General features: G+C 39.3%; 4 protein-coding genes and 1 pseudogene across 4 annotated transcripts; all 5 read right to left on the reverse strand.

Moving 5' to 3' along the window:
* Positions 1-909: 909 nt before the first annotated feature.
* LOC124407929 lies at positions 910-6,836 on the reverse strand. Its single transcript, XM_046884542.1, is given in 12 exon segments — positions 910-989; positions 1,111-1,269; positions 1,478-1,647; positions 1,865-2,896; positions 3,547-3,666; positions 3,723-3,759; positions 4,860-4,970; positions 5,137-5,298; positions 5,460-5,620; positions 5,785-6,275; positions 6,369-6,468; positions 6,573-6,836. Coding segments are annotated over 12 exon segments (2,724 nt in total). The 5' UTR covers positions 6,674-6,836.
* A 2,974-nt stretch (positions 6,837-9,810) lies between these two features.
* On the reverse strand, positions 9,811-11,517 carry LOC124407930 (annotated as a pseudogene).
* Positions 11,518-13,606: 2,089 nt separating this feature from the next.
* LOC124407931 lies at positions 13,607-15,910 on the reverse strand. The gene is made up of 9 exons (XM_046884543.1): positions 15,742-15,910; positions 15,416-15,528; positions 14,856-15,346; positions 14,726-14,785; positions 14,487-14,617; positions 14,318-14,379; positions 13,971-14,052; positions 13,812-13,886; positions 13,607-13,668 (listed from the first exon to the last, which is right to left on the reverse strand). Exons 1-9 carry the CDS (start codon positions 15,908-15,910, stop codon positions 13,607-13,609), a joined length of 1,245 nt encoding a protein of 414 aa, XP_046740499.1.
* Positions 15,911-17,865: 1,955 nt separating this feature from the next.
* Positions 17,866-20,180, reverse strand: LOC124407933. The gene is made up of 10 exons (XM_046884544.1): positions 20,159-20,180; positions 19,991-20,095; positions 19,675-19,787; positions 19,115-19,605; positions 18,985-19,044; positions 18,746-18,876; positions 18,577-18,638; positions 18,230-18,311; positions 18,071-18,145; positions 17,866-17,927 (listed from the first exon to the last, which is right to left on the reverse strand). Exons 1-10 carry the CDS (start codon positions 20,178-20,180, stop codon positions 17,866-17,868), a joined length of 1,203 nt encoding a protein of 400 aa, XP_046740500.1.
* A 506-nt stretch (positions 20,181-20,686) lies between these two features.
* LOC124407934 lies at positions 20,687-24,020 on the reverse strand. Its single transcript, XM_046884545.1, has 10 exons — positions 23,992-24,020; positions 23,816-23,878; positions 23,637-23,774; positions 23,371-23,470; positions 22,782-23,272; positions 22,340-22,512; positions 22,108-22,269; positions 21,808-21,878; positions 21,207-21,359; positions 20,687-20,914 (listed from the first exon to the last, which is right to left on the reverse strand). Exons 1-10 carry the CDS (start codon positions 24,018-24,020, stop codon positions 20,687-20,689), a joined length of 1,608 nt encoding a protein of 535 aa, XP_046740501.1.
* Between the last annotated feature and the right edge of the window lie 594 nt (positions 24,021-24,614).

Below are 24,614 nucleotides of genomic sequence, written 5' to 3' on the forward strand. Positions count from 1 at the left end.
GCTTCTCGGAAAAGCTGCGTGATCTTCAGACGGTCAATGTGACGAGCTTTCGGATTATTCGTGTCGGCAAATCAGAGCGGTGACCGACGCCCGGTGCTCGAGAGGAATCGAGCTTTCGTGTTGCACTTGCGTTGCGAAGATATACCAGAATTGGAAAACAAACTTAATCGATTAGCTTCGATAGTGAGGATAAATTAGTGCTAACGTTTCTGTAGTATCAGGAAACTCATTCGAGAGGAAATTGAATTAAAAATTCGTCATACTTCAGCGGTAAGAGCTTTTTTTTTTTTAATATTTATAAAATTCAAAGTGAGCTTTCTTAATTAATTTCTGGGACTTTAACGTGATATTGTACTAATTTTACTTGATATTTTTATTTTCAATAGTATCTACAGCTAGTACCATCGTTTCAAAGTACTCGATCGTTGGCTTGACGTTACGAGTATAGAAATCTGCACGTTTTGGTGAAAGTATCGTTCGATGCGATAGGGAATGAAATATTTAGCACCATCGTATGGATTATAGATTGGGATCACCTTGTTTACCGCGTCAGATCCTTTCGGTGGTTGTCGTGAGACTGAATGACCACCAACCACTATCGATGGGCTCAGTTTTCGGCTCTCCGACAGAGGGCGTGAAAATCATCCCTACTCGCGCCAAATTAACATACGTAACGTGGAACTTTGGCCCACGTTTAGGGGAAGATCGGATTGATGAAAGATGATTTATATGGATAATAAATTTACTAAATATATTGCTATGTGAATACAAATATTATCACCATTTGTCAGTACAAAAAGTTGTCGTTTTATTGCGTTATTATTTGTAGAATTCTGAGATATTTTAACTACTAATTAGATTTAAACCAAGTTTCCGGTGACTTGATGCGAATGCGTCATATAGAGATGATCAAAAGAACGTACAGTATTTTCGTTGCAATGGCTCGTCGTACAAATGAACTGCTCCAGCGTCATCGTAAAGAGGTACATCTAGATATAGATAAATTGAGTGAGTAAATAGATACGGGTTAAATAACACAATACTTTTCACAAAAATTAGAACTGTGTGAAAAAAAATGATCAAATTTAATACGCAAGCTTTAAGGCATACCTTCCTTGAATCGTCCATTTCTTTGTCTCCAGAGCATAAAAGTAACAACGCCGAAGATCGTCGCGAACAATATAATAGATGTTATTATTAATAGTATTATGATTGTTGATTTTTGTGATGGATTCTTATCGTTAGGTTCCATTTTGTTGCACGCAGAAGCTGAAATCACACAGGATCAATGGTTCACAATAGTGATTCGCACTTTTAAACACAGTTGTTTTATAACAACTGTCTGATATAGTTTCAGAATATAATGGGCAAACAGAAAAAGTGCGATTTGGCTTTATGAATTGTCGCATTAAAAAATTCAAACGAATCGTTTGACAAATTGTTTAAATTAGATTTTCGTCTGTGCAACTTTACTCACTGATCGGAATGAAATAGTAAATCATATTCGAGGTAGTTAGGCTGAAGTTAGCGATGTTTCTGATCTTGAGTTCGTTGAAGCATTTGTCGTGGCAGGCTTGAAGCTCGGTGTCAACGTGAAAATTCGTCGTCACATCGTCGGTGCTATAGGATTCCGAAAGCTCTCTGGAACTGATGTGAAGACGTAATGGATTTTCATTAACTTCTAATGAAATATACGGCAATTCGTTACATTCCCGATTGGTTTTTTCTGCCAGAAGCAGGTTTCGCACAAATTTGACGTCGCACTCTGTGCTCTGATTGGTTGAATCGGTTTCTACCTTTTGAACTTTATCTGGAATATTATTATCATTACTGTTATCATTATTAATGAACCCACCTTGTCCACTTGTCGGAGTTGTCAGGAATGTGGAGTGTTATAACGCACATGGTCAGCTTCTCGCACGATTCTCCTGTCCAGCCAGGAGAGCAATCGCATCTGTTATTAGAGCACGTGCCATGCTCACACTTCGACTTGCATGCAACGCAGGTTCCTTTATCACTTTTGGGATTGCCGAATCCATGATTGCAGCGGCAAGTTTCAGGGCCGACGCAGGTACCCTTGCCGCATCTTTTACAGACCGGATTGCAGGTTGGCGCATTCTCAAAGACTATCTCGTACCCCGGAAGACACTTTCAGTAATTGGGACCGGTACATGTTGCAAATTTGCACTCTGGTTTGCACGTTGGACGAGTGCACTGGCCATTTTTATTTTTCGTGTAGCCGTCGTCGCACTTGCAGGTATCAGGTACAACGCATGTGCCAAATCCACAGTTTTTCGTGCAATTTAAAACGAAACACTGACCATATTCATTCTTACGGTAACCGTCGAAGCATTTGCACGTATTAGGACCAACGCATTCGCCAAATTCACACTTCGCATTACAAAACTGACCGTATGTAACGCTGTTTTTAGTTAGATCCTCTTTGCAGGTTTCCGGATAGATGCAAACTTTTCCATTACATCGTTTCTCATTACATATCGGTTCGCAAGTTCGTTGGTTCGAACTCAATCTGTAACCTTCGTCGCAGGTACAGAGTTGCGACTCATTGCATTCCCCAGACTGGCAGGGACTGCACTTTGGATGGCAGATGAAGCTATTGGTTTGGGACTTGATGTACCCGTCGTTACACCTGCATTCGGTGAGACCCTCGCACTTTCCGTTAATGCAGTTGTCCAGTGAACAGGGTATTAAACAATTTTTGTGTATGCTGTCTCTCGTAAAGAATGAAGGGCAATCACCGTCTTCCGAACGTTTCGTCAAACTTCTTATCTTCGAATTGTCTCTGTAGGTATCATAGAAAAATGATTCCTCACCACCACGCCGTGTTTTCTCTGGGTAAGTCACATGCTGGGAAAGGTTATAAAATCCTTTCGTACTAAAAAATAAAATATACGAAAGAAATTATTCAAAATGTATTTCGGCTGTGCTGTGAAAATGAGTGGTGAGTTCTCGGCATTTACTGCAAGTACCGATTATTAATTTTCGAAGTACATTTCACCTCTTACAATGAATGAGTCACGAGGCGCCCCGGAAAATTATTGCCCGATTGACTACTTGACTTTGCATTAAAAATACGGCTAACGAGATTACGATTCCAGAGCTGAGTTCAGTCGCTATTTCGTCATCATCCTTTCTACATTACCCGCCGCGGTAACTCGGTCTTAAAACAATGCGAATTGAGGTCGGAAATCCTGCTACGAACCTTATCTTCTCCGCTTCCGATTTGCAGTAACAAAAAATCCCCACGGCCGATGAGTCATGTAGCGATCAACGTGAAATTGAAATTTCAAACTCTGCATAATGTAAAAAATACTACCGTAATTACTCACATGGTTCAAATCATTGCCCTTGTCGAAAAATTTTTGAAATATTCGGAGACTAGCTCGCATTTTGGGAAGAAATTTCCATTTCGTATGTATGGAAATAAAATACTTGTAATGATAAAAAAAAAAAAAAAAACAACAACAACAACAATAATTATGTTCCAATAATGTTGTAAATACGGGAAATTAGTTATACGTATACCTTTCATTCTTGGGGCGCGACGGAGGGTAGAAGCTCCGCGGACTATTTGAATTTGCTGCAGAGAACGCTGCAAACACCACTACGACGCTGACAGTAACTATGTCTGTCATTTCTATCTTCCTTTACAGCGATCGTCTACAAAATGATAAGTCAGTGGTTGAGGCGTTACATTATACCCTCCTCCGTCGCTCTTTACCCCTCTTTCAGCTAGTACTGGACAGTAGAATTATCAAAACCACATTTTTCCAAGAAACCGCGATTCCAAGCTTTACTGCGGTTTTTAAACTTACATTGTAGCTGTCACTCAAATGAGGTCCAATTGGTGTTTGCCGTAGTATTTTGTACCTGTAGGTACTGAGAGAAGAAAATTCGATCCGTCATCTTGGCGAAAGATTTCACGTTTCCAAAAACCGCGATTTGTGAGGCGACCAAGCCTAACGTGTCTGACGGCAACATATATGACTCGTTCAGTCACTTGGTATTACTTGATGCGATAAAACCAAGAATATTGCATGAAATCCGTTACTTAAGCGGTTTTCCTTCAACGTAATGTAAGCCTGCAGGCTAAGAAATAAAATCATATCAAAATTATGCATAATATGTTCGTCAATTTGTTCTTAGCCAGTGCGAATATCCTTTCTGGAGTTTCCTTTGCGTTTGTGACTCAGCGAATTGACGGTTGTTCAGAAATCAACCTTTAATGGAATGTAAAAAACACAACGTCCGTACATTAACAATTCGAATCTTAAAAGACTTCATCGCACCTTTTGTGATATTCCATAAATCCATAATATATGCGATTTCTTGATATATGATAGAGTAGAAGTCTTGAGGATTGATATCTAATTAATTATAAGGATTTCGTAGTCGTCGCTTGGCTACAGGTCCGATGAAAAACTTGTTGGATCGTGTTGTTGATGGTGTTATCGGTGGCAATTATCATTAGTCACGTATATTTTATAAAACTTATTTACAAGATAAGAGATCAGTAAATTGAAGTTTTATTACTCAATCAAAAAATAATACAGTCTATAACGTTATGAAATATATCTCCAGATTATCATCTCGCGGAAATATTTGACGGAATATTATCGATCCAATACAAATTATTCCCAGATTTGTGCATCGTTAGAATTGTATTTTGGATTCCGTATCAATTGTTAAATATTTTATGGATTGATTCGAGGTCCCATTTCGCAATTGGCGGTGAAGTGTTGCACCGAGTCGTTGAATCACAAGTTTCAAAATTTGACAGGACGATTTCGTCAACAGCGATAGTCGGATTCGTCCAACAATTCATTCGTATATGGGACTAGAGTGTGCGTTGGACTTTGTAACTTCATCGGACAGGGAAAAGAAGAATTTTGGCTTCGGTGTTTCGAATTGCGACTTTCCAAGATCGTTGGATTCCGGAACCGACGCATCTACGGATGAAGAGAACAAATTGAATACCCTGGATGCAATTTTTTAGAATACATCGTTTAGGTGCCCTAAATGTTCTCAGGCTTCTGACATTTGAATCCTTTCACGCACGCCACACGTCAACGTTAAATTTTCAATCTATGAAATAAGTATCTAAGCTGAAGTTACCCTTGATTTTGTATTTTTGTCTGGTCGTTCTACATGCGATAATGACCAAGATGGCGACGATCAGGTCAATCAATACCGCCCCGATGAATATTCCCAACACTTTGTTGCCGGTACTGTTTGAAAAGCTGAGTTCAGCGGCTTCCGTCTCGTCACATTGCAAGTCTGCAGGAATCATTGAGAATAAATGATCTATTCACACACTATCCGAAGTACACGTGATCAGATATGATTCATTACCCGTGAGTGGGTGCAAAGGATTACCGAAAAAGGACAGGATTCGAATTGAAAATCCTGTACGCAGTAACGCTTATCACTCAACTCACCGATGGGGATCAAATAGTAAACGATGTTCGTGAGAGCTTGAGACGAATTGACAGCCTTTCTCCGGAGTTCGATGGGGCATTTTTGATCACAGGCTGGAAATTTCCACTCATCGTCAGGATCCTCATTTTTAGCTTCGGCACTACGTGGTGCTGAAGTCACACTGATGAAGTCAAAATAATGGTTAGAAGAATGTTTTATCAAGAGTCTTGTAGTATCCCAATTCCAATACCTTACAAATTGCAATGACACGTTCTGTAGTGAGAATGACTTGAAACTTCGACTCACTACTGACGGTTTACCATGAAATTACACAATCAGACTTACCTGCTGTCGCAGGCAACCTCTTCTCCGTCGAGTTCAGCGATTACACACAGAAGTGGTTCATCGCATAAATCGCCCCCCCAACCATAGTTGCATCTGCACTCATTGGCTGACGTTTGTTCTCCATGAACACAGGCTCTGGATATTGGCAAACATTCGGAACCGTTTTTCCAGTAGCCATCAAAGCACGTGCAGTCTCTGAAGGGACGCTTGCACCATCCATTCGTACAGTAAGCGGTACACCGAGGAACGCATTTCTGATTTGATTCAACGTGCTTATGTCCCCACGGACACATGATCCAAATTCCAGAGATCGCTTTTTTCTCACTGCAAAGACCCTGACATTCCCCCTGAGCGTTGCCGCAGTCGCAGATCAGCGAGTCGACGCAAACTGCCAAGCTGCAATTGTAACTATTCAAATCTAGTTGAGACGTTTCGTTCTTGGTCTCATCATTGGGACAGCTTGTCTCTTGAATCTTGAAAGTCGTGTAGAGCTGCGGTAGAAAATTTAATTAAACGAAGTTTGAACCAAGCAACGAACGTGAATTCCATCCAGATTCACGATCACAGTGTAAAGCTGTTCTCACCTCAGTGATGTAATTGGTGCGAAATCCTTCGCAGGTGAAGATCAACCAGCATCTTTCGGTGTACAATTCTTCATAAGGGATGTCGCGTAATTCCTGATAACTGTGGAGTAAATTTCAATGTAACGCTGATGAATACGGCGACGCGTTGCTTTTGGCTTCCGTTCGATTGATCGAATAGATATGCACGTTTGTGACACACCTTACCTCACTGTTTCGTAGCACACGTTATCTTCGGGGAGATCCGAACGCACCAAATATCCGATAAATGATAGAATCATCGTCCACCAAACGATCTTAGTCGTCATTATCCTCGTTTTCACAGTTACTCTACCTGCAGTTGACTGTGTCGACGAGGGTAAACGGCAAACAGAATTTTCAAGTTCCTGGTTTATGCCTTTTTATCTTTCCCACCAGCAACGATCGAATGTCACTTGACGTATGTGACAACCGCATGAGCAAAACTACTCACCTTGAAGCGATGATATGTTCCGCGCATATCTCGCTCTTGTATTTTAAATGTATAAGTTAGAATTGTTCGTCGAATATAAAGGGCTTTTAATCAAATTGACATAATATTAACACACGTAGATATATATTCGATGCTTCATTGACTGAGTAAGTGATTGAACAATGGCCGCATATGGACGTGTCGAAGCGTCTTGAGTAGCTTATAGTCATTGTCACCCGGTACAAATACACGAACATTGTGTTCATTTAACAGAAATATTTCTGCCATTCAATTATTCGTAGCCTAAACAATTTTTTTCGACGTTCCATGTCTGATTGCAAATATCATAAATATCCTCTACCCCCTACCCCTCCCACGACCACGCCCGCGGTGTCATGGAATAAAAACATTCTTCGAATGCGAACAATTAGACCCCAAACCCGTAGATTTGATAACACGATTTTGTAGAATAATATTTCAAAAACAGATAGACTGGAAGTTAGATTTATGAAATTAAAGATCGTCAAATTTTACTCCTTTAAGTATTATTATTCATGGATGGAAATTTTTTCAATTCTATCATAAAGTCACAAATCATCAAAAACACGGTTGATTCAGATTTGCGTACTTTGAAATTATCAAATTCGACCTACGTTGATACTATTCGTTGAAAGCAATCTACATTAGTAATTAAACTTCATTATTTTTCAATCCGATTTTTTTTCACAAAATTCACAGTTAAGCATCACATTTTGTGATCTGAAGCGTTCCTCAACCACCAGATTTTGCACAATAAGAAGGGTTGACCCTTTAATCAACGAACTATTTTCTATCAGAACTAAGGGTTGTAGTAGAATTTCTTACGTGTGAAGATTCGATTTGGGTAATCGATAATTCGGAAGTCGAAGTGAAATTGACTGATGCAGACGAAATATGAATAAGATATAGATTTTTTCTTTTTGTCAAAAGCTGAACAATTGGATTTCCATTTTGAATTAACATTGAATATCAAGGTATGAAATACGTAGATGAATTCACCATCGATTTTGGTTCTTTTTCTGGTGAACAGCATGAACAAGTCTTGAAATCTGAAATCGTTCGCCAACTTAGAGATGCACATTCAAGCATTACTTCCGTTATCGCGTTGTTGCGTCTTTTGGAAAATCACTCCTTCAATTCCGTGTCATTGCAATTTACAACTGAGAATATAAGACAAAGATTAATAATTCGCACACGTGCTGTGATCCATCTGGTAGAGTCTATCATCACCGACTTACCCACCAATGGGGATCAAATGGTAGTCACGTTTGGTGCAAAAAGGGTTGCACTTTGGCGAACACTTGATTTCGACATTGTTCAACTGATACTTTTTTTCTCGCAATTATTTACTACAAACAAGAAAATTTATTCCAGACGCATTTTTACGTACAGAAATGCATTCCTCTGATTCCCAATACAGTCACAGGTATACGGTTGTTTGCAATATTGGCAGTATCTGAAATATCGTGGTTCACAATTCTCACATTAATTTTCACATTCTTCACAGCACGTCTTGTTCCATCTAAACGACTCGTATTTCTAAGACAAAAAGTATAATTCAAAGCTATGACTTCAATTCTTACGAAGAATCGACTTCACTAAGATTCGACGTCGCTATATACTTACGAAGCGTCATTCGTACGTGTCCGAACTAAAGTGAAAAACAACCAACATCTTTTGTAGTATGTATCTTTATATGGAACAGAATGCGATACGTCATGACTGCAAAAAATACACAAGCTCAGCAACAATGAACGTATTTAAGTCCCATTTTTGGATCATAAAAGATAGTTCTGCCTCCTTAGACACTCGTGACAAAATATTTGGGAAAACCAAAGATGGTTTACTTCGCCACTGACGATGGTAATAAATCTGTCACTCACCACTACTATCATCCAACACCTTCAACTAGCCTCGTAGTTACCTTTATGGAATGCAACACTGTCACAAGCTAATTTTAATTGAATGAGACCAAGGAAACTGACGAGTTTGTGAAGTGTTGAGCGTTGTTTCCGGATGACAATCAATGACGTTACGAATTTTTGACAATTTTATAAAATCACTTGAGTTCAGGCCAAAAATTGGAAAAAAGGATCGAATTCTGTGCGGAAAATTAAAAATCAAATACCAGCAACCCAGTCGATCTCAATCACCGATGAATAATTACAAAATTAGGGTGTCATGAATATTTTCAATACCAAAAGTACAAGGAAACTGACAGTGGGTTTGTGCTAAGTGCGATAAAAAAATATTTTAATGGCTTGCGTTCGTTTATATCGGTCATACAGAAAAAATCAAGCTTGAAATGACGTAGAAAATGTTCCATCATGATATGGACAGACTCAAGAAGTTAATTTTATTTCTCAACTGTCAATTTTGTTTACAAGTCAAATTTGTCCATTACAATATATTATTCGATCATATTAATGTTATATTTTATTTTTATTATTACGAATTAGAGTACGAATGTAGCGAGAATAATCGTCGTTTCACGAACCAATTATTGTAAAAATAATACGAATCATGTGCTTGTCACGAGTAATTCGACACTGATTTTAAATTGTTATTAACTACCTATAGGTAAAGTAGATCGCAATCTGACAGTCACTTCTGTCGATATGCGGTAAGAAAAAACATTCCATGTCGAAGGAATAGCTAATTCCTCAATCACTATAGATCAAATTTTCATATCTCGACTGTCTATTTATTTACCCTCTTATAATTTGTTTATCGGTAATTGGTATGGTTCAGAATTTCAGAACTGATGACATAATCGACACGCTGCAATTACTTCGTCGGAAATGGAGATCACCTACCACTCTGAGTGGCCATATATAATGTATTTTCCTCGACGTATTCGTCGTCCACAAATCGAGCCGTTGTATCTAAAAGCCACAAAACTTGAGCGTGAGCGGGCGATTGGAATCAGGAGGCACAAGAATATCCATCAAACGATTACTCAAAGCGAGAAAAGTGAGTTATTCGTATAATTATGCAAATTTTTATTGAACCAAACATAATTTTACCTCCTTTGTTGATTTTTGTTCCTCTTTTTTTCCGAAGGATACAAGCAGTGCTGATAATTCCGAGCAGAAATGTTATGGTTGCCAAGATTACTGCTGCTGTTATGTTACTATGTTGAAAATGAAATGGTTGATCAGTTTCCATAGCGTTGCATTGGGAATCTGAAACGTTAGGTATGCGAAATGAATTCATAAGTCATTTACGATTTTATATTATAACTACGTTTAAGATGAAAAGAGGCTGAAGATTTTTGCAATCAATCGATCAGTATGGACTGCAAGAATATGCGAAGAGTATTCTTTGATTTGTTTAATCAAGACGATGCGTTGCTAGGCAATGCATAGTTTGAATTATAAGGCTTGTCATATCAAGACTTTACTTACCAGCAGGAATCAAATGATACGTTATGTTTGCGAGAATCTGAGTAAAAATCTTAGCCTTTCCTCGTAGATCATCGGGACATTTCTGTTCGCAACCGGGGAACTCTTTCCAATTGATTTTGGAAGTATTGTTCCTGCTTTAAAACAGAATGAAACGCCACTTTCACACTTTGCACGAAAATACGACTCGTCATGCGAAAACCTTACGAGTTAGAAATTGGGTATAGAATAATGACCGCTACTTGACACATCTCGTCCTATTCCAAGCTGGTGTGAATAAACTTGAATGACGTGATGTCACGGCGATTCTAGACATGAGATACGCAATCAGACTCACCTGGTTCCTTTGGCAACGTCTTCACCGTCGACTTCGGCGATTACGCACCATTGTGGCTCATCGCAGGAATCACCAGCCCAGCCAGAGTCGCACTTACACTTAGTGGAAGATACGTGCTCTCCATGTATACAGGCTCTGGAGGCTGGCAAACATTTTGAACCATTTTTCCAGTAGCCCTCAAAGCACGTGCAGTCTCCGTAGGGGCGCTTGCACCATCCATTCGTACAGTAAGCGGTACACCAAGGAACGCATTTTCGATTCGATTCAACGAGCGTATGTCCCCACGGACACATGATCAAAAATCCAGAGATCGCTTCTTTCTCACTGCAAAGACCCTGACATTCCCCCTGAGCGTTGCCGCAGTCGCAGATCAGCGAGTCGACGCAAACTGCCAAGCTGCAATTGTAACTATTCAACTCTCGTTGAGACGCTTCAATCTTGTTCTGATCACCGATACAGCTTGTCTCTTCAGTGTTAAACGCCGTGTAGAACTGCCAGTAAAAATTTCAATGAAAGAAATTTGATCGAAATTCACGCTCACAGTCCAAAGCTGTTCTCACCTCAGCGATGTAATTGGTACGAAATCCTTCGCAGGTGAAGAACAACCAGCATCTCTCGGTGTATGATTCTTGATAAGGGACTCTCCGTAATTTTTGATAACTGTAAATGGATTCTGTATGTATAAGCAAAGAACAAGGCAATTCGTTGAGTCAGATTTCTTTCCATTCGGTCGAACTCAAGCTTGTGACAAATATTTTTTTCCACATTAACAATAAGAAAACTGATTATCCTGTGTGCACTTCACAGTCGACTTTACCTCGTCTTCACGTGGCACAAATGATCCTCCAGGAAGCTTGGACGTGCGAACAATCCTATTGCAAGCAACGCAATCCTGGCCCAGCGGACAGTATTGGCGACCATTGCAATCCTTCTTTAGAACCGATAAGTTTCAAGTAATAAGTAAGAATACGGACAAGTGAAGGAAGTTGAAAGACAGTGGTCAACGAGGCTTTATCTCTCCCACCAACATCGGGCGACAATGTTACGTCCTGCATGGTGACCGCGGCGTGGCAGTCAGTGAATTCATATCATTTTCCTAGAAAACCAAAAATACGTATTCCTCGTGCAATATTTTTCACAGACACAGAACCAACGAATTTAATTGAATTATGTATTTACAGCGAAAAAAGTCATCAGCCAAATGATTTTGAAAACTTATTGTAATCCTTGTCTCTTGTTTGGTCTCTTGAACCATCAGCACTGTCGTTAATTTTGAAGTTTCCAGAAATTTAAAAATTAACTACAATTGGAATTCAAAGAGCCGAATCGCATCAAAAACAGAATACAAATATTTTCATAAGCAATACGTATAGAGATAAAAGTTATTAGAAAAATTCTGAATCGTCGCTTGGCGAATGGAAGGTTTTCGGGGAGGGAACGTGAGGCGTGACGGACCCTCGAAGCCGCTAATTATTTTTTGTGGCTTTTGAGAACCGGGTACAAGTTATTTTGATCTAACTCGAAAAAATTCATCACCATTTTGCTATGATTGAAAAAAAAAATTCGTGAGGCACGATGGACCCCCTTTAAGAAACGATTAAAAAGAACAAAAACATTACTATGTCGGGGGCAACATTACAGATGTGAAATTATACTTTTTTTCTCTAACAATTTCTCTTCTCTGTCCAATAAATATTTTTTAATTGAATCGCATGTCGTGTAATTTGTACTTGAGGTTCTCCTCAAAGAATAAAAAATTGGTAATCAGTGTTGCCAGCGTGGCAAAGTCTACGTACAATAATTCGTATAATGCTTCACTATGAGTGTGCAATTTTGGGGGACTGGGGAGAAAATCTGGGGAAAAACTCGTCATGTCTCAGTGGTAAAAGATCTGTGTTCGAAAGATTCATGGAATTCAAATTGAGCTTTCTCGTTTTTCAGGACAGTAACTTGATATTGTACTAATTGTACTTGATATTACCATTTCCGTTACTAGTACAGCACCACTTTTTCAAAGTACTCGGTAGTTGGATTCATGTTACGATTACAGAAATGTTCACTTCTCGGCAGAAGGTAACTTTCAATGGTATAAAGATTGAAGTTCTCTTTCAAATCAATTCATGCTTCTGTACCTTTTTAGAATCAAATACAAAGCTACCATCGTTAACCGCATTGTTGTTTGAAAAGAGCGACAGACATTTCTACCAAAATTGTTACGTTGCATTGACACCTTTTAATTGTTTGAAAGTGAAACAATTTATTGTTCGGTATTTACCACCATCGTACGGGAATCAGATACGTTGATGATGGATTGTAGATTGGGATCACCTTGTTTACCACGTCAGATCCGTTCGGTGGTTGTCGTGAGACTGAATGACCACCAACCACTATCGTTGGGCTCAGTTTCCGGCTCTCCGACAGAGGGCGTGAAAATCATCCCCACTCGCGCTAAATTAACATTCGTAACGTGGAACTTTGTCCCATGTTCACGGGTACTCCGGTCGATACAGAGGAAAATTGGTAAAAATTGAGAAATTTGTTTCTCGCCGGTTGACTTTCATGTAAACTTTTGGAAAATGTTTGAAATAATAATAGGGACAAAGTGCACCCTGATATTTCACGCTGAAATCTCAATTTTACAATATCATAATAATATTTAATACGAATATAATAACTAACAAAGAAAAAAAAAACACAGCTGAAGTCAGCAGCGGATTCAGCCTTATCTTTCCGGATCGCAATAAATAAGCATGATGAAGTATGTAATATCTAAACCGCAAACAAATTTTCCTCAAGGAGTTATCGGTCGACGAATCCACCGTTTGACTCATCCATTTTTTACAGAAGTTGAATGTTGAATTTACGTCTTTTCATATTTCTTGTAAAAAGTGGATTCCGGCCTTTCTGAAATTCGCAGTGACAGACGAAGCTGGTAAAGAAATTTAAGGATTGCAACAAACATGTAGTTTTCAGATTGTTTACGGACTAAAGTTCAGGTGTTTCCAAAAAATCATGTAACGGATTTCTCCCTGGTTCCGGAGAAATTCATTGCTACGTTAAAAATTTGTGAGTCTGTGGTAGAAAGTATGAGGACTACTTAATATTATGGTCTGTATTGGGTGAAAACTTGAAATTCAACTGAGTAGAATTATTAAGTCTTTGTCCTCTCAATAAAATTCGATACTTTAATTCACTACTTATGGAGCCGAACTCACTTGGAGCTATCAAGTAATACACGTTCCACGCGATTATACTTGTCCCATTATTAAGGAAGTTGGATTCTCTGGATACTGTACGTACATATTGTAAATGATTGGCACACTTTATTGTTATTTCATTAGGATATCAAGTAAAAATCACGATATTGTAATCACCGGAAGCAACACAGGTGGAGGCGTCGTTTTGGTAAGTCATATACTGGTACCACGACATCGTCGTACTCCGGAACTCGTTGACCTGCAAAAGAACAGATATTATGACGATTCGACGAGATGGAATCGGAAGGAGTCTTGTGTTGATCCAATTCGTTTAAAAAGTTAGATAATTCAACAGAGCTTTCACATTTTGAGGCTGAAACTTCATTGTATATTGATAACGAGTCAACATCGTCCAACTATGATTTACCGTTCTGTGTCCTTTTGTTCCTTTGTTTCCAATGCACGGTAATTGCAATGAGTGGAATTAAAACTAGTAGTATATTTTCTAGGAATATTGCGATCACGATGTTACTCCATTGGTTTGAAGAGTCCGTGACATTAGCTTCTGGTTTATTACACCGAGAGTCTGGGAATGAAGAGTATTATTTATATACTTACATCAACGTAATGGATCCTGAGATATGGGTTTATAAAAACCTTATTCGCAATATTTCCAGAGATCAGTTCACTCACCGATAGGAATCAAATGGTAGATCATGTCCATGAGATATTGGGTAGAATTGACAGCTTTCCCGTATAGTTCTTCAGGACATTTCGGTAAGCATGCGGGAAATATCTTCCATACCATTTCGGAATTATGAGTCCTGTTGATGGAAAAAGTAACATTTAAATAGGTGGAATCAAAACAGGATAACTTTTTTCCTGTAACAGCTACATTCCGGAAAATATGGCTCCTCATGCGACAGCCTTACCAGTTAGAACTTGTGCGTAGAATAATCGCTGATACTTGACACATCTCGCCGAATTTCAAGCTGGTGTGGATACATTTAAACGACGATATGGCACGCCGAACCTAGATACGAAATACGCAATCAGACTCACCTGGTTCCTTTGGCAACGCCTTCACCGTCGACTTCGGCGATTACGCACCATTGTGGCTCATCGCAGGAATCACCAGCCCAGCCAGAGTCGCACTTACACTTAGTGGAAGATACGTACTCTCCATGTATACAGGCTCTGGAGGCTGGCAAACATTTTGAACCATTTTTCCAGTAGCCCTCAAAGCACGTGCAGTCTCTGAAGGGACGCTTGCACCATCCATTCGTACAGTAAGCGGTACACCGAGGAACGCATTTTCGATTCGATTCAACGAGCTTATGTCCCCACGGACACATGATCAAAAATCCAGAGATCGCTTTTTTCTCACTGCAAAGACCCTGACATTCCCCCTGAGCGTTGCCGCAGTCGCAGATCAGCGAGTCGACGCAAACTGCCAAGCTGCAATTGTAACTATTCAACTCTCGTTGAGACGCTTCAATCTTGTTCTGATCACCGATACAGCTTATCTCTTCAGTGTTAAACGCCGTGTAGAACTGCCAGTAAAAATTTCAATGAAAGAAATTTGATCGAAATTCACGCTCACAGTCCAAAGCTGTTCTCACCTCAGCGATGTAATTGGTACGAAATCCCTCGCAGGTGAAGAACAACCAGCATCTCTCGGTGTATGATTCTTGATAAGGGACTCTCCGTAATTTTTGATAACTGTGAATGGATTCTGTATGTATAAGCAAAGAACAAGGCAATTCGTTGAGTCAGATTTCTTTCCAATCGGTCGAACTCAAGCTTGTGACAAATATTTTTTTCCACATTAACAATAAGAAAACTGATTATCCTGTGTGCACTTCACAGTCGACTTTACCTCGTCTTCACGTGGCACAAATGATCCTCCAGGAAGCTTGGACGTGCGAACAATCCTATTGCAAGCAACGCAATCCTGGCCCAGCGGACAGTATTGGCGACCATTGCAATCCTTCTTTAGAACCGATAAGTTTCAAGTAATAAGTGAGAATACGGACAAGTGAAGGAAGTTGAAAGACAGTGGTCAACGAGGCTTTATCTCTCCCACCAACATCGGGCGACAATGTTACGTCCTGCATGGTGACCGCGGCGTGGCAGTCAGTGAATTCATATCATTTTCCTAGAAAACCAAAAATACGTATTCCTCGTGCAATATTTTTCACAGACACAGAACCAACGAATTTAATTGAATTATGTATTTACAGCGAAAAAAGTCATCAGCCAAATGATTTTGAAAACTTATTGTAATCCTTGTCTCTTGTTTGGTCTCTTGAACCATCAGCACTGTCGTTAATTTTGAAGTTTCCAGAAATTTAAAAATTAACTACAATTGGAATTCAAAGAGCCGAATCGCATCAAAAACAGAATACAAATATTTTCATAAGCAATACGTATAGAGATAAAAGTTATTAGAAAAATTCTGAATCGTCGCTTGGAGAATGGAAGGTTTTCGGGGAGGGAACGTGAGGCGTGACGGACCCTCGAAGCCGCTAATTATTTTTTGTGGCTTTTGAGAACCGGGTACAAGTTATTTTGATCTAACTCGAAAAAATTCATCACCATTTTGCTATGATTGAAAAAAAAAATTCGTGAGGCACGATGGACCCCCTTTAAGAAACGATTAAAAAGAACAAAAACATTACTATGTCGGGGGCAACATTACAGATGTGAAATTATACTTTTTTTCTCTAACAATTTCTCTTCTCTGTCCAATAAATATTTTTTAATTGAATCGCATGTCGTGTAATTTGTACTTGAGGTTCTCCTCAAAGAATAAAAAATTGGTAATCAGTGTTGCCAGCGTGGCAAAGTCTACGTACAATAATTCGTATAATGCTTCACTATGAGTGTGCAATTTTGGGGGACTGGGGAGAAAATCTGGGGAAAAACTCGTCATGTCTCAGTGGTAAAAGATCTGTGTTCGAAAGATTCATGGAATTCAAATTGAGCTTTCTCGTTTTTCAGGACAGTAACTTGATATTGTACTAATTGTACTTGATATTACCATTTCCGTTACTAGTACAGCACCACTTTTTCAAAGTACTCGGTAGTTGGATTCATGTTACGAGTACAGAAATGTTCACTTCTCGGCAGAAGGTAACTTTCAATGGTATAAAGATTGAAGTTCTCTTTCAAATCAATTCATGCTTCTGTACCTTTTTAGAATCAAATACAAAGCTACCATCGTTAACCGCATTGTTGTTTGAAAAGAGCGACAGACATTTCTACCAAAATTGTTACGTTGCATTGACACCTTTTAATTGTTTGAAAGTGAAACAATTTATTGTTCGGTATTTACCACCATCGTACGGGAATCAGATACGTTGATGATGGATTATAGATTGGGGTCACCTTGTTTACCACGTCAGATCCGTTCGGTGGTTGTCGTGAGACTGAATGACCACCAACCACTATCGTTGGGCTCAGTTTCCGGCTCTCCGACAGAGGGCGTGAAAATCATCCCCACTCGCGCTAAATTAACATTCGTAACGTGGAACTTTGTCCCATGTTCACGGGTACTCCGGTCGATACAGAGCAAAATTGGTAAAAATTGAGAAACTTGTTTCTCGCCGGTTGACTTTCATGTAAACTTTTGGAAAATGTTTGAAATAATAATAGGGACAAAGTGCACCCTGATATTTCACGCTGAAATCTCAATTTTACAATATCATAATAATATTTAATATGAATATAATAACTAACAAAGAAAAAAAAAACACAGCTGAAGTCAGCAGCGGATTCAGCCTTATCTTTCCGGATCGCAATAAATAAGCATGATGAAGTATGTAATATCTAAACCGCAAACAAATTTTCCTCAAGGAGTTATCGGTCGACGAATCCACCGTTTGACTCATCCATTTTTTACAGAAGTTGAATGTTGAATTTACGTCTTTTCATATTTCTTGTAAAAAGTGGATTCCGGCCTTTCTGAAATTCGCAGTGACAGACGAAGCTGGTAAAGAAATTTAAGGATTGCAACAAACATGTAGTTTTCAGATTGTTTACGGACTAAAGTTCAGGTGTTTCCAAAAAATCATGTAACGGATTTCTCCCTGGTTCCGGAGAAATTCATTGCTACGTTAAAAATTTGTGAGTCTGTGGTAGAAAGTATGAGGACTACTTAATATTATGGTCTGTATTGGGTGAAAACTTGAAATTCAACTGAGTAGAATTATTAAGTCTTTGTCCTCTCAATAAAATTCGATACTTTAATTCACTACTTATGGAGCCGAACTCACTTGGAGCTATCAAGTAATACACGTTCCACGCGATTATACTTGTCCCATTATTAAGGAAGTTGGATTCTCTGGATACTGTACGTACATATTGTAAATGATTGGCACACTTTATTGTTATTTCATTAGGATATCAAGTAAAAATCACGATATTGTAATCACCGGAAGCAACACAGGTGGAGGCGTCGTTTTGGTAAGTCATATACTGGTACCACGACATCGTCGTACTCCGGAACTCGTTGACCTGCAAAAGAACAGATATTATGACGATTCGACGAGATGGAATCGGAAGGAGTCTTGTGTTGATCCAATTCGTTTAAAAAGTTAGATAATTCAACAGAGCTTTCACATTTTGAGGCTGAAACTTCATTGTATATTGATAACGAGTCAACATCGTCCAACTATGATTTACCGTTCTGTGTCCTTTTGTTCCTTTGTTTCCAATGCACGGTAATTGCAATGAGTGGAATTAAAACTAGTAGTATATTTTCTAGGAATATTGCGATCACGATGTTACTCCATTGGTTTGAAGAGTCCGTGACATTAGCTTCTGGTTTATTACACCGAGAGTCTGGGAATGAAGAGTATTATTTATATACTTACATCAACGTAATGGATCCTGAGATATGGGTTTATAAAAACCTTATTCGCAATATTTCCAGAGATCAGTTCACTCACCGATAGGAATCAAATGGTAGATCATGTCCATGAGATATTGGGTAGAATTGACAGCTTTCCCGTATAGTTCTTCAGGACATTTCGGTAAGCATGCGGGAAATATCTTCCATACCATTTCGGAATTATGAGTCCTGTTGATGGAAAAAGTAACATTTAAATAGGTGGAATCAAAACAGGATAACTTTTTTCCTGTAACAGCTACATTCCGGAAAATATGGCTCCTCATGCGACAGCCTTACCAGTTAGAACTTGTGCGTAGAATAATCGCTGATACTTGACACATCTCGCCGAATTTCAAGCTGGTGTGGATACATTTAAACGACGATATGGCACGCCGAACCTAGATACGAAATACGCAATCAGACTCACCTGGTTCCTTTGGCAACGCCTTCACCGTCGACTTCGGCGATTACGCACCATTGTGGCTCATCGCAGGAATCACCAGCCCAGCCAGAGTCGCACTTACACTTAGTGGAAGATACGTACTCTCCATGTATACAGGCTCTGGAGGCTGGCAAACATTTTGAACCATTTTTCCAGTAGCCCTCAAAGCACGTGCAGTCTCTGAAGGGACGCTTGCACCATCCATTCGTACAGTAAGCGGTACACCGAGGAACGCATTTTCGATTCGATTCAACGAGCTTATGTCCCCACGGACACATGATCAAAAATCCAGAGATCGCTTTTTTCTCACTGCAAAGACCCTGACATTCCCCCTGAGCGTTGCCGCAGTCGCAGATCAGCGAGTCGACGCAAACTGCCAAGCTGCAATTGTAACTATTCAACTCTCGTTGAGACGCTTCAATCTTGTTCTGATCACCGATACAGCTTATCTCTTCAGTGTTAAACGCCGTGTAGAACTGCCAGTAAAAATTTCAATGAAAGAAATTTGATCGAAATTCACGCTCACAGTCCAAAGCTGTTCTCACCTCAGCGATGTAATTGGTACGAAATCCTTCGCAGGTGAAGAACAACCAGCATCTCTCGGTGTATGATTCTTGATAAGGGACTCTCCGTAATTTTTGATAACTGTAAATGGATTCTGTATGTATAAGCAAAGAACAAGGCAATTCGTTGAGTCAGATTTCTTTCCAATCGGTCGAACTCAAGCTTGTGACAAATATTTTTTTCCACATTAACAATAAGAAAACTGATTATCCTGTGTGCACTTCACAGTCGACTTTACCTCGTCTTCACGTGGCACAGATGATCCTCCGGGAAGCTTGGACGTACGAAAACACTTACTGTAAGCAACGCAACCGTGGCCCAGTGGACAGTATTGGTGACCATTGCGATCTCCTTTAGAACCGAACACTTTCGAGTGCCAAGTGTTAATACAGATGGGTTGGGCTAAACAGAACGTAATGAACCACGGACTTTATCACTCTTACCATCAGCGGACGAGAATCCCACGTCCTGCTTCGTGACCCATCATCGTTTACCAGTTATAATTTCCGTTAATATTGTCAGAAGTAATGCAAAATATTCATACTTCGTGAAATATTTTTTTCCGCCACAAAGTCTGGAAATTCAATTCTATAATTTACACGTTAAAATCATCATTTGCGAGCCTGCAGACTGACGTAAATGGCAAGTAGGTTTGTGACGTTTGTGACTGTTGCCGGTAATATTTCTTGCTCTACTTTACCGTATTACATTGATTTACGGGGCTTTCGCTCCGCGTTTAATATCCAAACATCAGACGTACTGTTTTCAGATACATTCAACGCTGCTTAGTAAATAAGGAATTTCCATTCAAATTTTGAGTAATTATAATAACAAAAGTTTTTTAAAAATTGATTGGTTCATGGTGATAGCAGTAAACGTGGTTGTGAGCAAACAAATAATTATATTTAACAAAGAACAAAGCTTGAAATTGTTTATTTCAGTTGGTTTTGGTTACGCACAATGCACTTTGAGTGTTCAAAAATCAGTTAATTATCAAAAATCAATTATCTTAATGAATAAGAGATCGACTGAACTTGAAAATCTATTCAGGGTAAATTTTAGCGATGAACTGCTTCTATGTAATTTAATGAAGACTGTTTTGCTGCTAGATTTTTTAATAAATGCCGCGATTTCAACCGTGCAATGCTTTTCTTGGAGTTCTTTTTTCAGTCTACAGTTTCTAACGAACTTGCCAATTGGCTCTTCCCAATTTTGTGGAATCTGGACCAACGAGAAAAATTTACGTACGAAGAGATAATATTTTCGGCCTTCTTATTCACCCTCTTTACTCCTTATTTGCTTTCTCACGAATCGTTTTATTTATCTTTTCTAACTTTAATTAAATAAAAATATACGTATCGAACAGAACATTGATCGCATATATTCGTGTTTCATTATTTATTTGATCATTGACATCTTCGTATTTACGTAACAATATATAAATTAGATAAGACGCGTGGCGTGAAAGGTCATCACCGGAAAGTAACGTCACAATACATGAATGACACGTTACTTGACGCTTAACAGTTTTTGCTAAAAATCTCACGAGGCGAATATCTAAGACTATGAAAATCATCGCGAAAATATTTTGCTCGTTGGCCTCCGATATCAAAGGGACACCATTCGTTGTCTTGTAAGATCCTTCTGGTACTCGCGTGCACGTGAGCTTGTTAGAATATCGTTAAAACTATTCAATTTTCAGGTTAGGATAATCAAATCGTTGAATGAGTTTGAAGCGAACATAAAGTTAGACGAAAGTAGAATTACGTATGTAGAGGACGGCCGGGAAAAATGGGCCCCAAACGTTGAAAATTATTTTTAGCCCAAATCAAAAGAAATGATGATTTTTACATTTTTTGTAGAATGCGTTCCGGTTAAGGGGTTCATTTTTTCTGGCCCTCTCCTGTACAAAAGTTGACAGTAAAAATAAGAACTATTTATGATAAAATACAAAATCATAGTTATAAAAGTCGTTAATACGTGTAAAAGGTAGCGTTGAATGATGATCATCCGTAACATGAGGTGATTGGTCTACCTTAGAAGTCGAATTTTAATATTTATGTAACTTCACAATAAATATGTTCTGAAACATCGCGCTCTGTGGTTTGAAGCACAGGCTCCTTAGCTTTGATACTGTATACATTTGGCATAAATCCAACGTCGTCATATGTAGGTTCTGGGTCATCTATAATTCGAATGCCGAAATGAAATTGAATAATGCAAATGAAATATGAATACGTATGGTGTTGAGAATTTTCATTCATTGCAAGAAGTTAAACAATTGATTTCCCATTTTGAATCAACGTTGAACATCGATACTTAAAATGAGAAAATGGATTGAACGTTGATTTGGGTTTTTCTTCTGGTGAACACCATGAACAAGTCTCACTCTCTCTAATCGTTTGCCAACTTACCGTTTGTTGTGTTTTTCGATTTTTCTCTTAGTCGGCTGATATACCCGAGGCGGGTTATTCCAATTAGGAAAAGAGTTGCTCCTGCAAGCAGTACTCCTGCTATCAAGTTGCTATGTTTTTCCAGAAATGACAGTTCAGGTTTCGTGTTATTGCACCTTACATCTGGAAATATAAAAGGAAGATTAATAATTAGCAAATGCGCTGTGGCATAACTTGTGATGTTTATCATTACCAATTCCACCATTATAAGGGATCAAATGGTAAGTCACGTTTGCTCCAGACTTAGTAGAATGGAAAGCGTGCATCAGGAGTTCGTCCGGACAATTTATACCGCACGCAGGCACGGTTCGCGCAATTTCAGAATAGTTAGTTTCATCATCAGTGCCCATTGTCAATAAAAGATTGCTGTAAGCGTTGCAAAAACATAATCAGATGAGTATTTTATATTCACAATTCTGGTAATGAAAAAAAATTTATTCGCGTGCTAATCCTTAAATTATATGCTCAACATGCAGAAAGAAAAAATCAAATCATTTTTCAGAAACTCATCAAACTGCACTTGGATGCACCCTGCTAGGATGGGCGGGAAAAGTTCTCTCCACGTTCAGTGCAACCATCAAGTCAGGTTACAGGTTCTGAGGAATCGTCCATAACGCAAATATATCCGTGCTCACCTGGCTGGCGTATCGTCAGAATGACTCTCGGGGACCAAGGAAGCAACTACACATGCGAGTGGCTCGTCGCAAGACGGTCCGTTCCAGCCATCGTTGCAGAGGCATTCGTCAGGAGCTACGCATCTTCCGTTGGCACAGCCTTTTTTGCATTCCGGCAAGCAGCTGGTGCCGTTACCCACGTAGCGAGGCATGCACACGCAGGTGTTTGGCTTCTGGCACCATGCATTCTCCGCGCAAGAAGGGTTGCATTTTGGCGAACACTTGGTTCTGTCAGCACTAAATTTATGTTCATCATCGCACTGACTCCAGAAAATTGATATCCGATATTCAGTTTCACATACAGAAACGCATTTCTTCGGGTTTTCACTACAGCCACAGGTACGTGGTTTTTGGCAATTTTGGCAGCCTCTGGAATATTGTGCCACACAATTTCCACTTTTGTTTTCGTAGCCTCCGCAGCATGTCCTGTTCAATCTGAACGCCTCGTATGTCTATGACAAAAAGGATAATTCAAAGGTAATCGCATGGATACTTACGAAGAATCGACTCGACAAAGATTCGACGTCGCTACGCGAAAAGCTTTTCTCGCCTCATTTATGTAGTTCGTGCGCGTCTTAACGCAGGTGAAGAACAACCAACATCTCTCGTAGTAGGTCTCTTTACACGGAATAGAACGCGATGCGTTATAACTGAAAAAAATACACCATCTCAAACAACGAACTTATCAAAGTGCCATTTTCAGATCATAAAGGAAATTTCTTCCTCTGAAGAAACTTGTAACAAAACATTCATAAAAAACCAAAGATGGTTGACTTATTGCTAGGCACTGACGGTTGTGGAGAACTATTTTTTCACCTCTCTCGTTCGTAGCATTCGCCACTAATATCTGCCATGATTCCGGAACACATCAAACATCCAGCAACCAACGCAGTCGCTGTCCATCTGACACTTTCAACCATCATCGCAGTACCCCGAAATAAACAATGCCGCAAGCTAGTTATAAGCGAAGTTGAGTATCATCATACCCACATTACTACTGACGAGTTTGTGGTGTGTTCAGCTCTATTTCTCCCACCATCACCAAGCAGACATTTTTCCTGTGGATGACAGTCAACAACGTTACAGTTTTTTCACAATTTTATGAAATTACTTTCTCTGTTTCATGAAATCGTGACACTTCGAGAAGACAACTTGCGTAATTACGATCCACCCAATACTATTGGCTCCTATTTCCCTCATCCTTACTTGTGTCCTCGACGGTATAATTGTGAATGCGACATAAAAAAAAGTCAGTAGACGATTCATCCTTATCTTTCCTGTCCGCAACGAACGAACATGATATCGCGTCTACACCTCGATTCCAAATAAATGTTTGTCGTCAAGTTGTCAGTCGACCAACCCACGTTTGACTTCTTCATCTCTGACGAAGTTGAATCGTTGGACTTATTTGCTTTTGTATTTTGTGCAAAATGTATATTCTGGAAATTATGGAAATCGTAGTGACGAAAAGAGCTTCATGAATATCGCGTGCTGATCTGTACTCACTTGGACCTCTGAACGAAAGCATCAGAAGTAGACGAATCAGCATTCGCTGAGGGCAAACAAGGAGATTACGATAAACGTCTACGTTTCAGACTGTTTACGTATCAAAGTTTAGTTGATTCAAGGAAAACATGCGTTGATGTTGAAAAGTTGTCAGTCTTTGATAGAATTTACTACCTAATATCATGGCCTGTATAGGGTGAAAACTGGCGCACGAATTCGATACGAGAGTCTTGCGTTGGATTAGTTGGTTGAGATATCGTTATTCAGACGGGCTGCAAGACATTCAAT

This window comes from Diprion similis, chromosome 7 (assembly GCF_021155765.1).
Source record: "Diprion similis isolate iyDipSimi1 chromosome 7, iyDipSimi1.1, whole genome shotgun sequence".
Classification (NCBI taxonomy): Eukaryota; Metazoa; Arthropoda; class Insecta; order Hymenoptera; family Diprionidae; genus Diprion; species Diprion similis.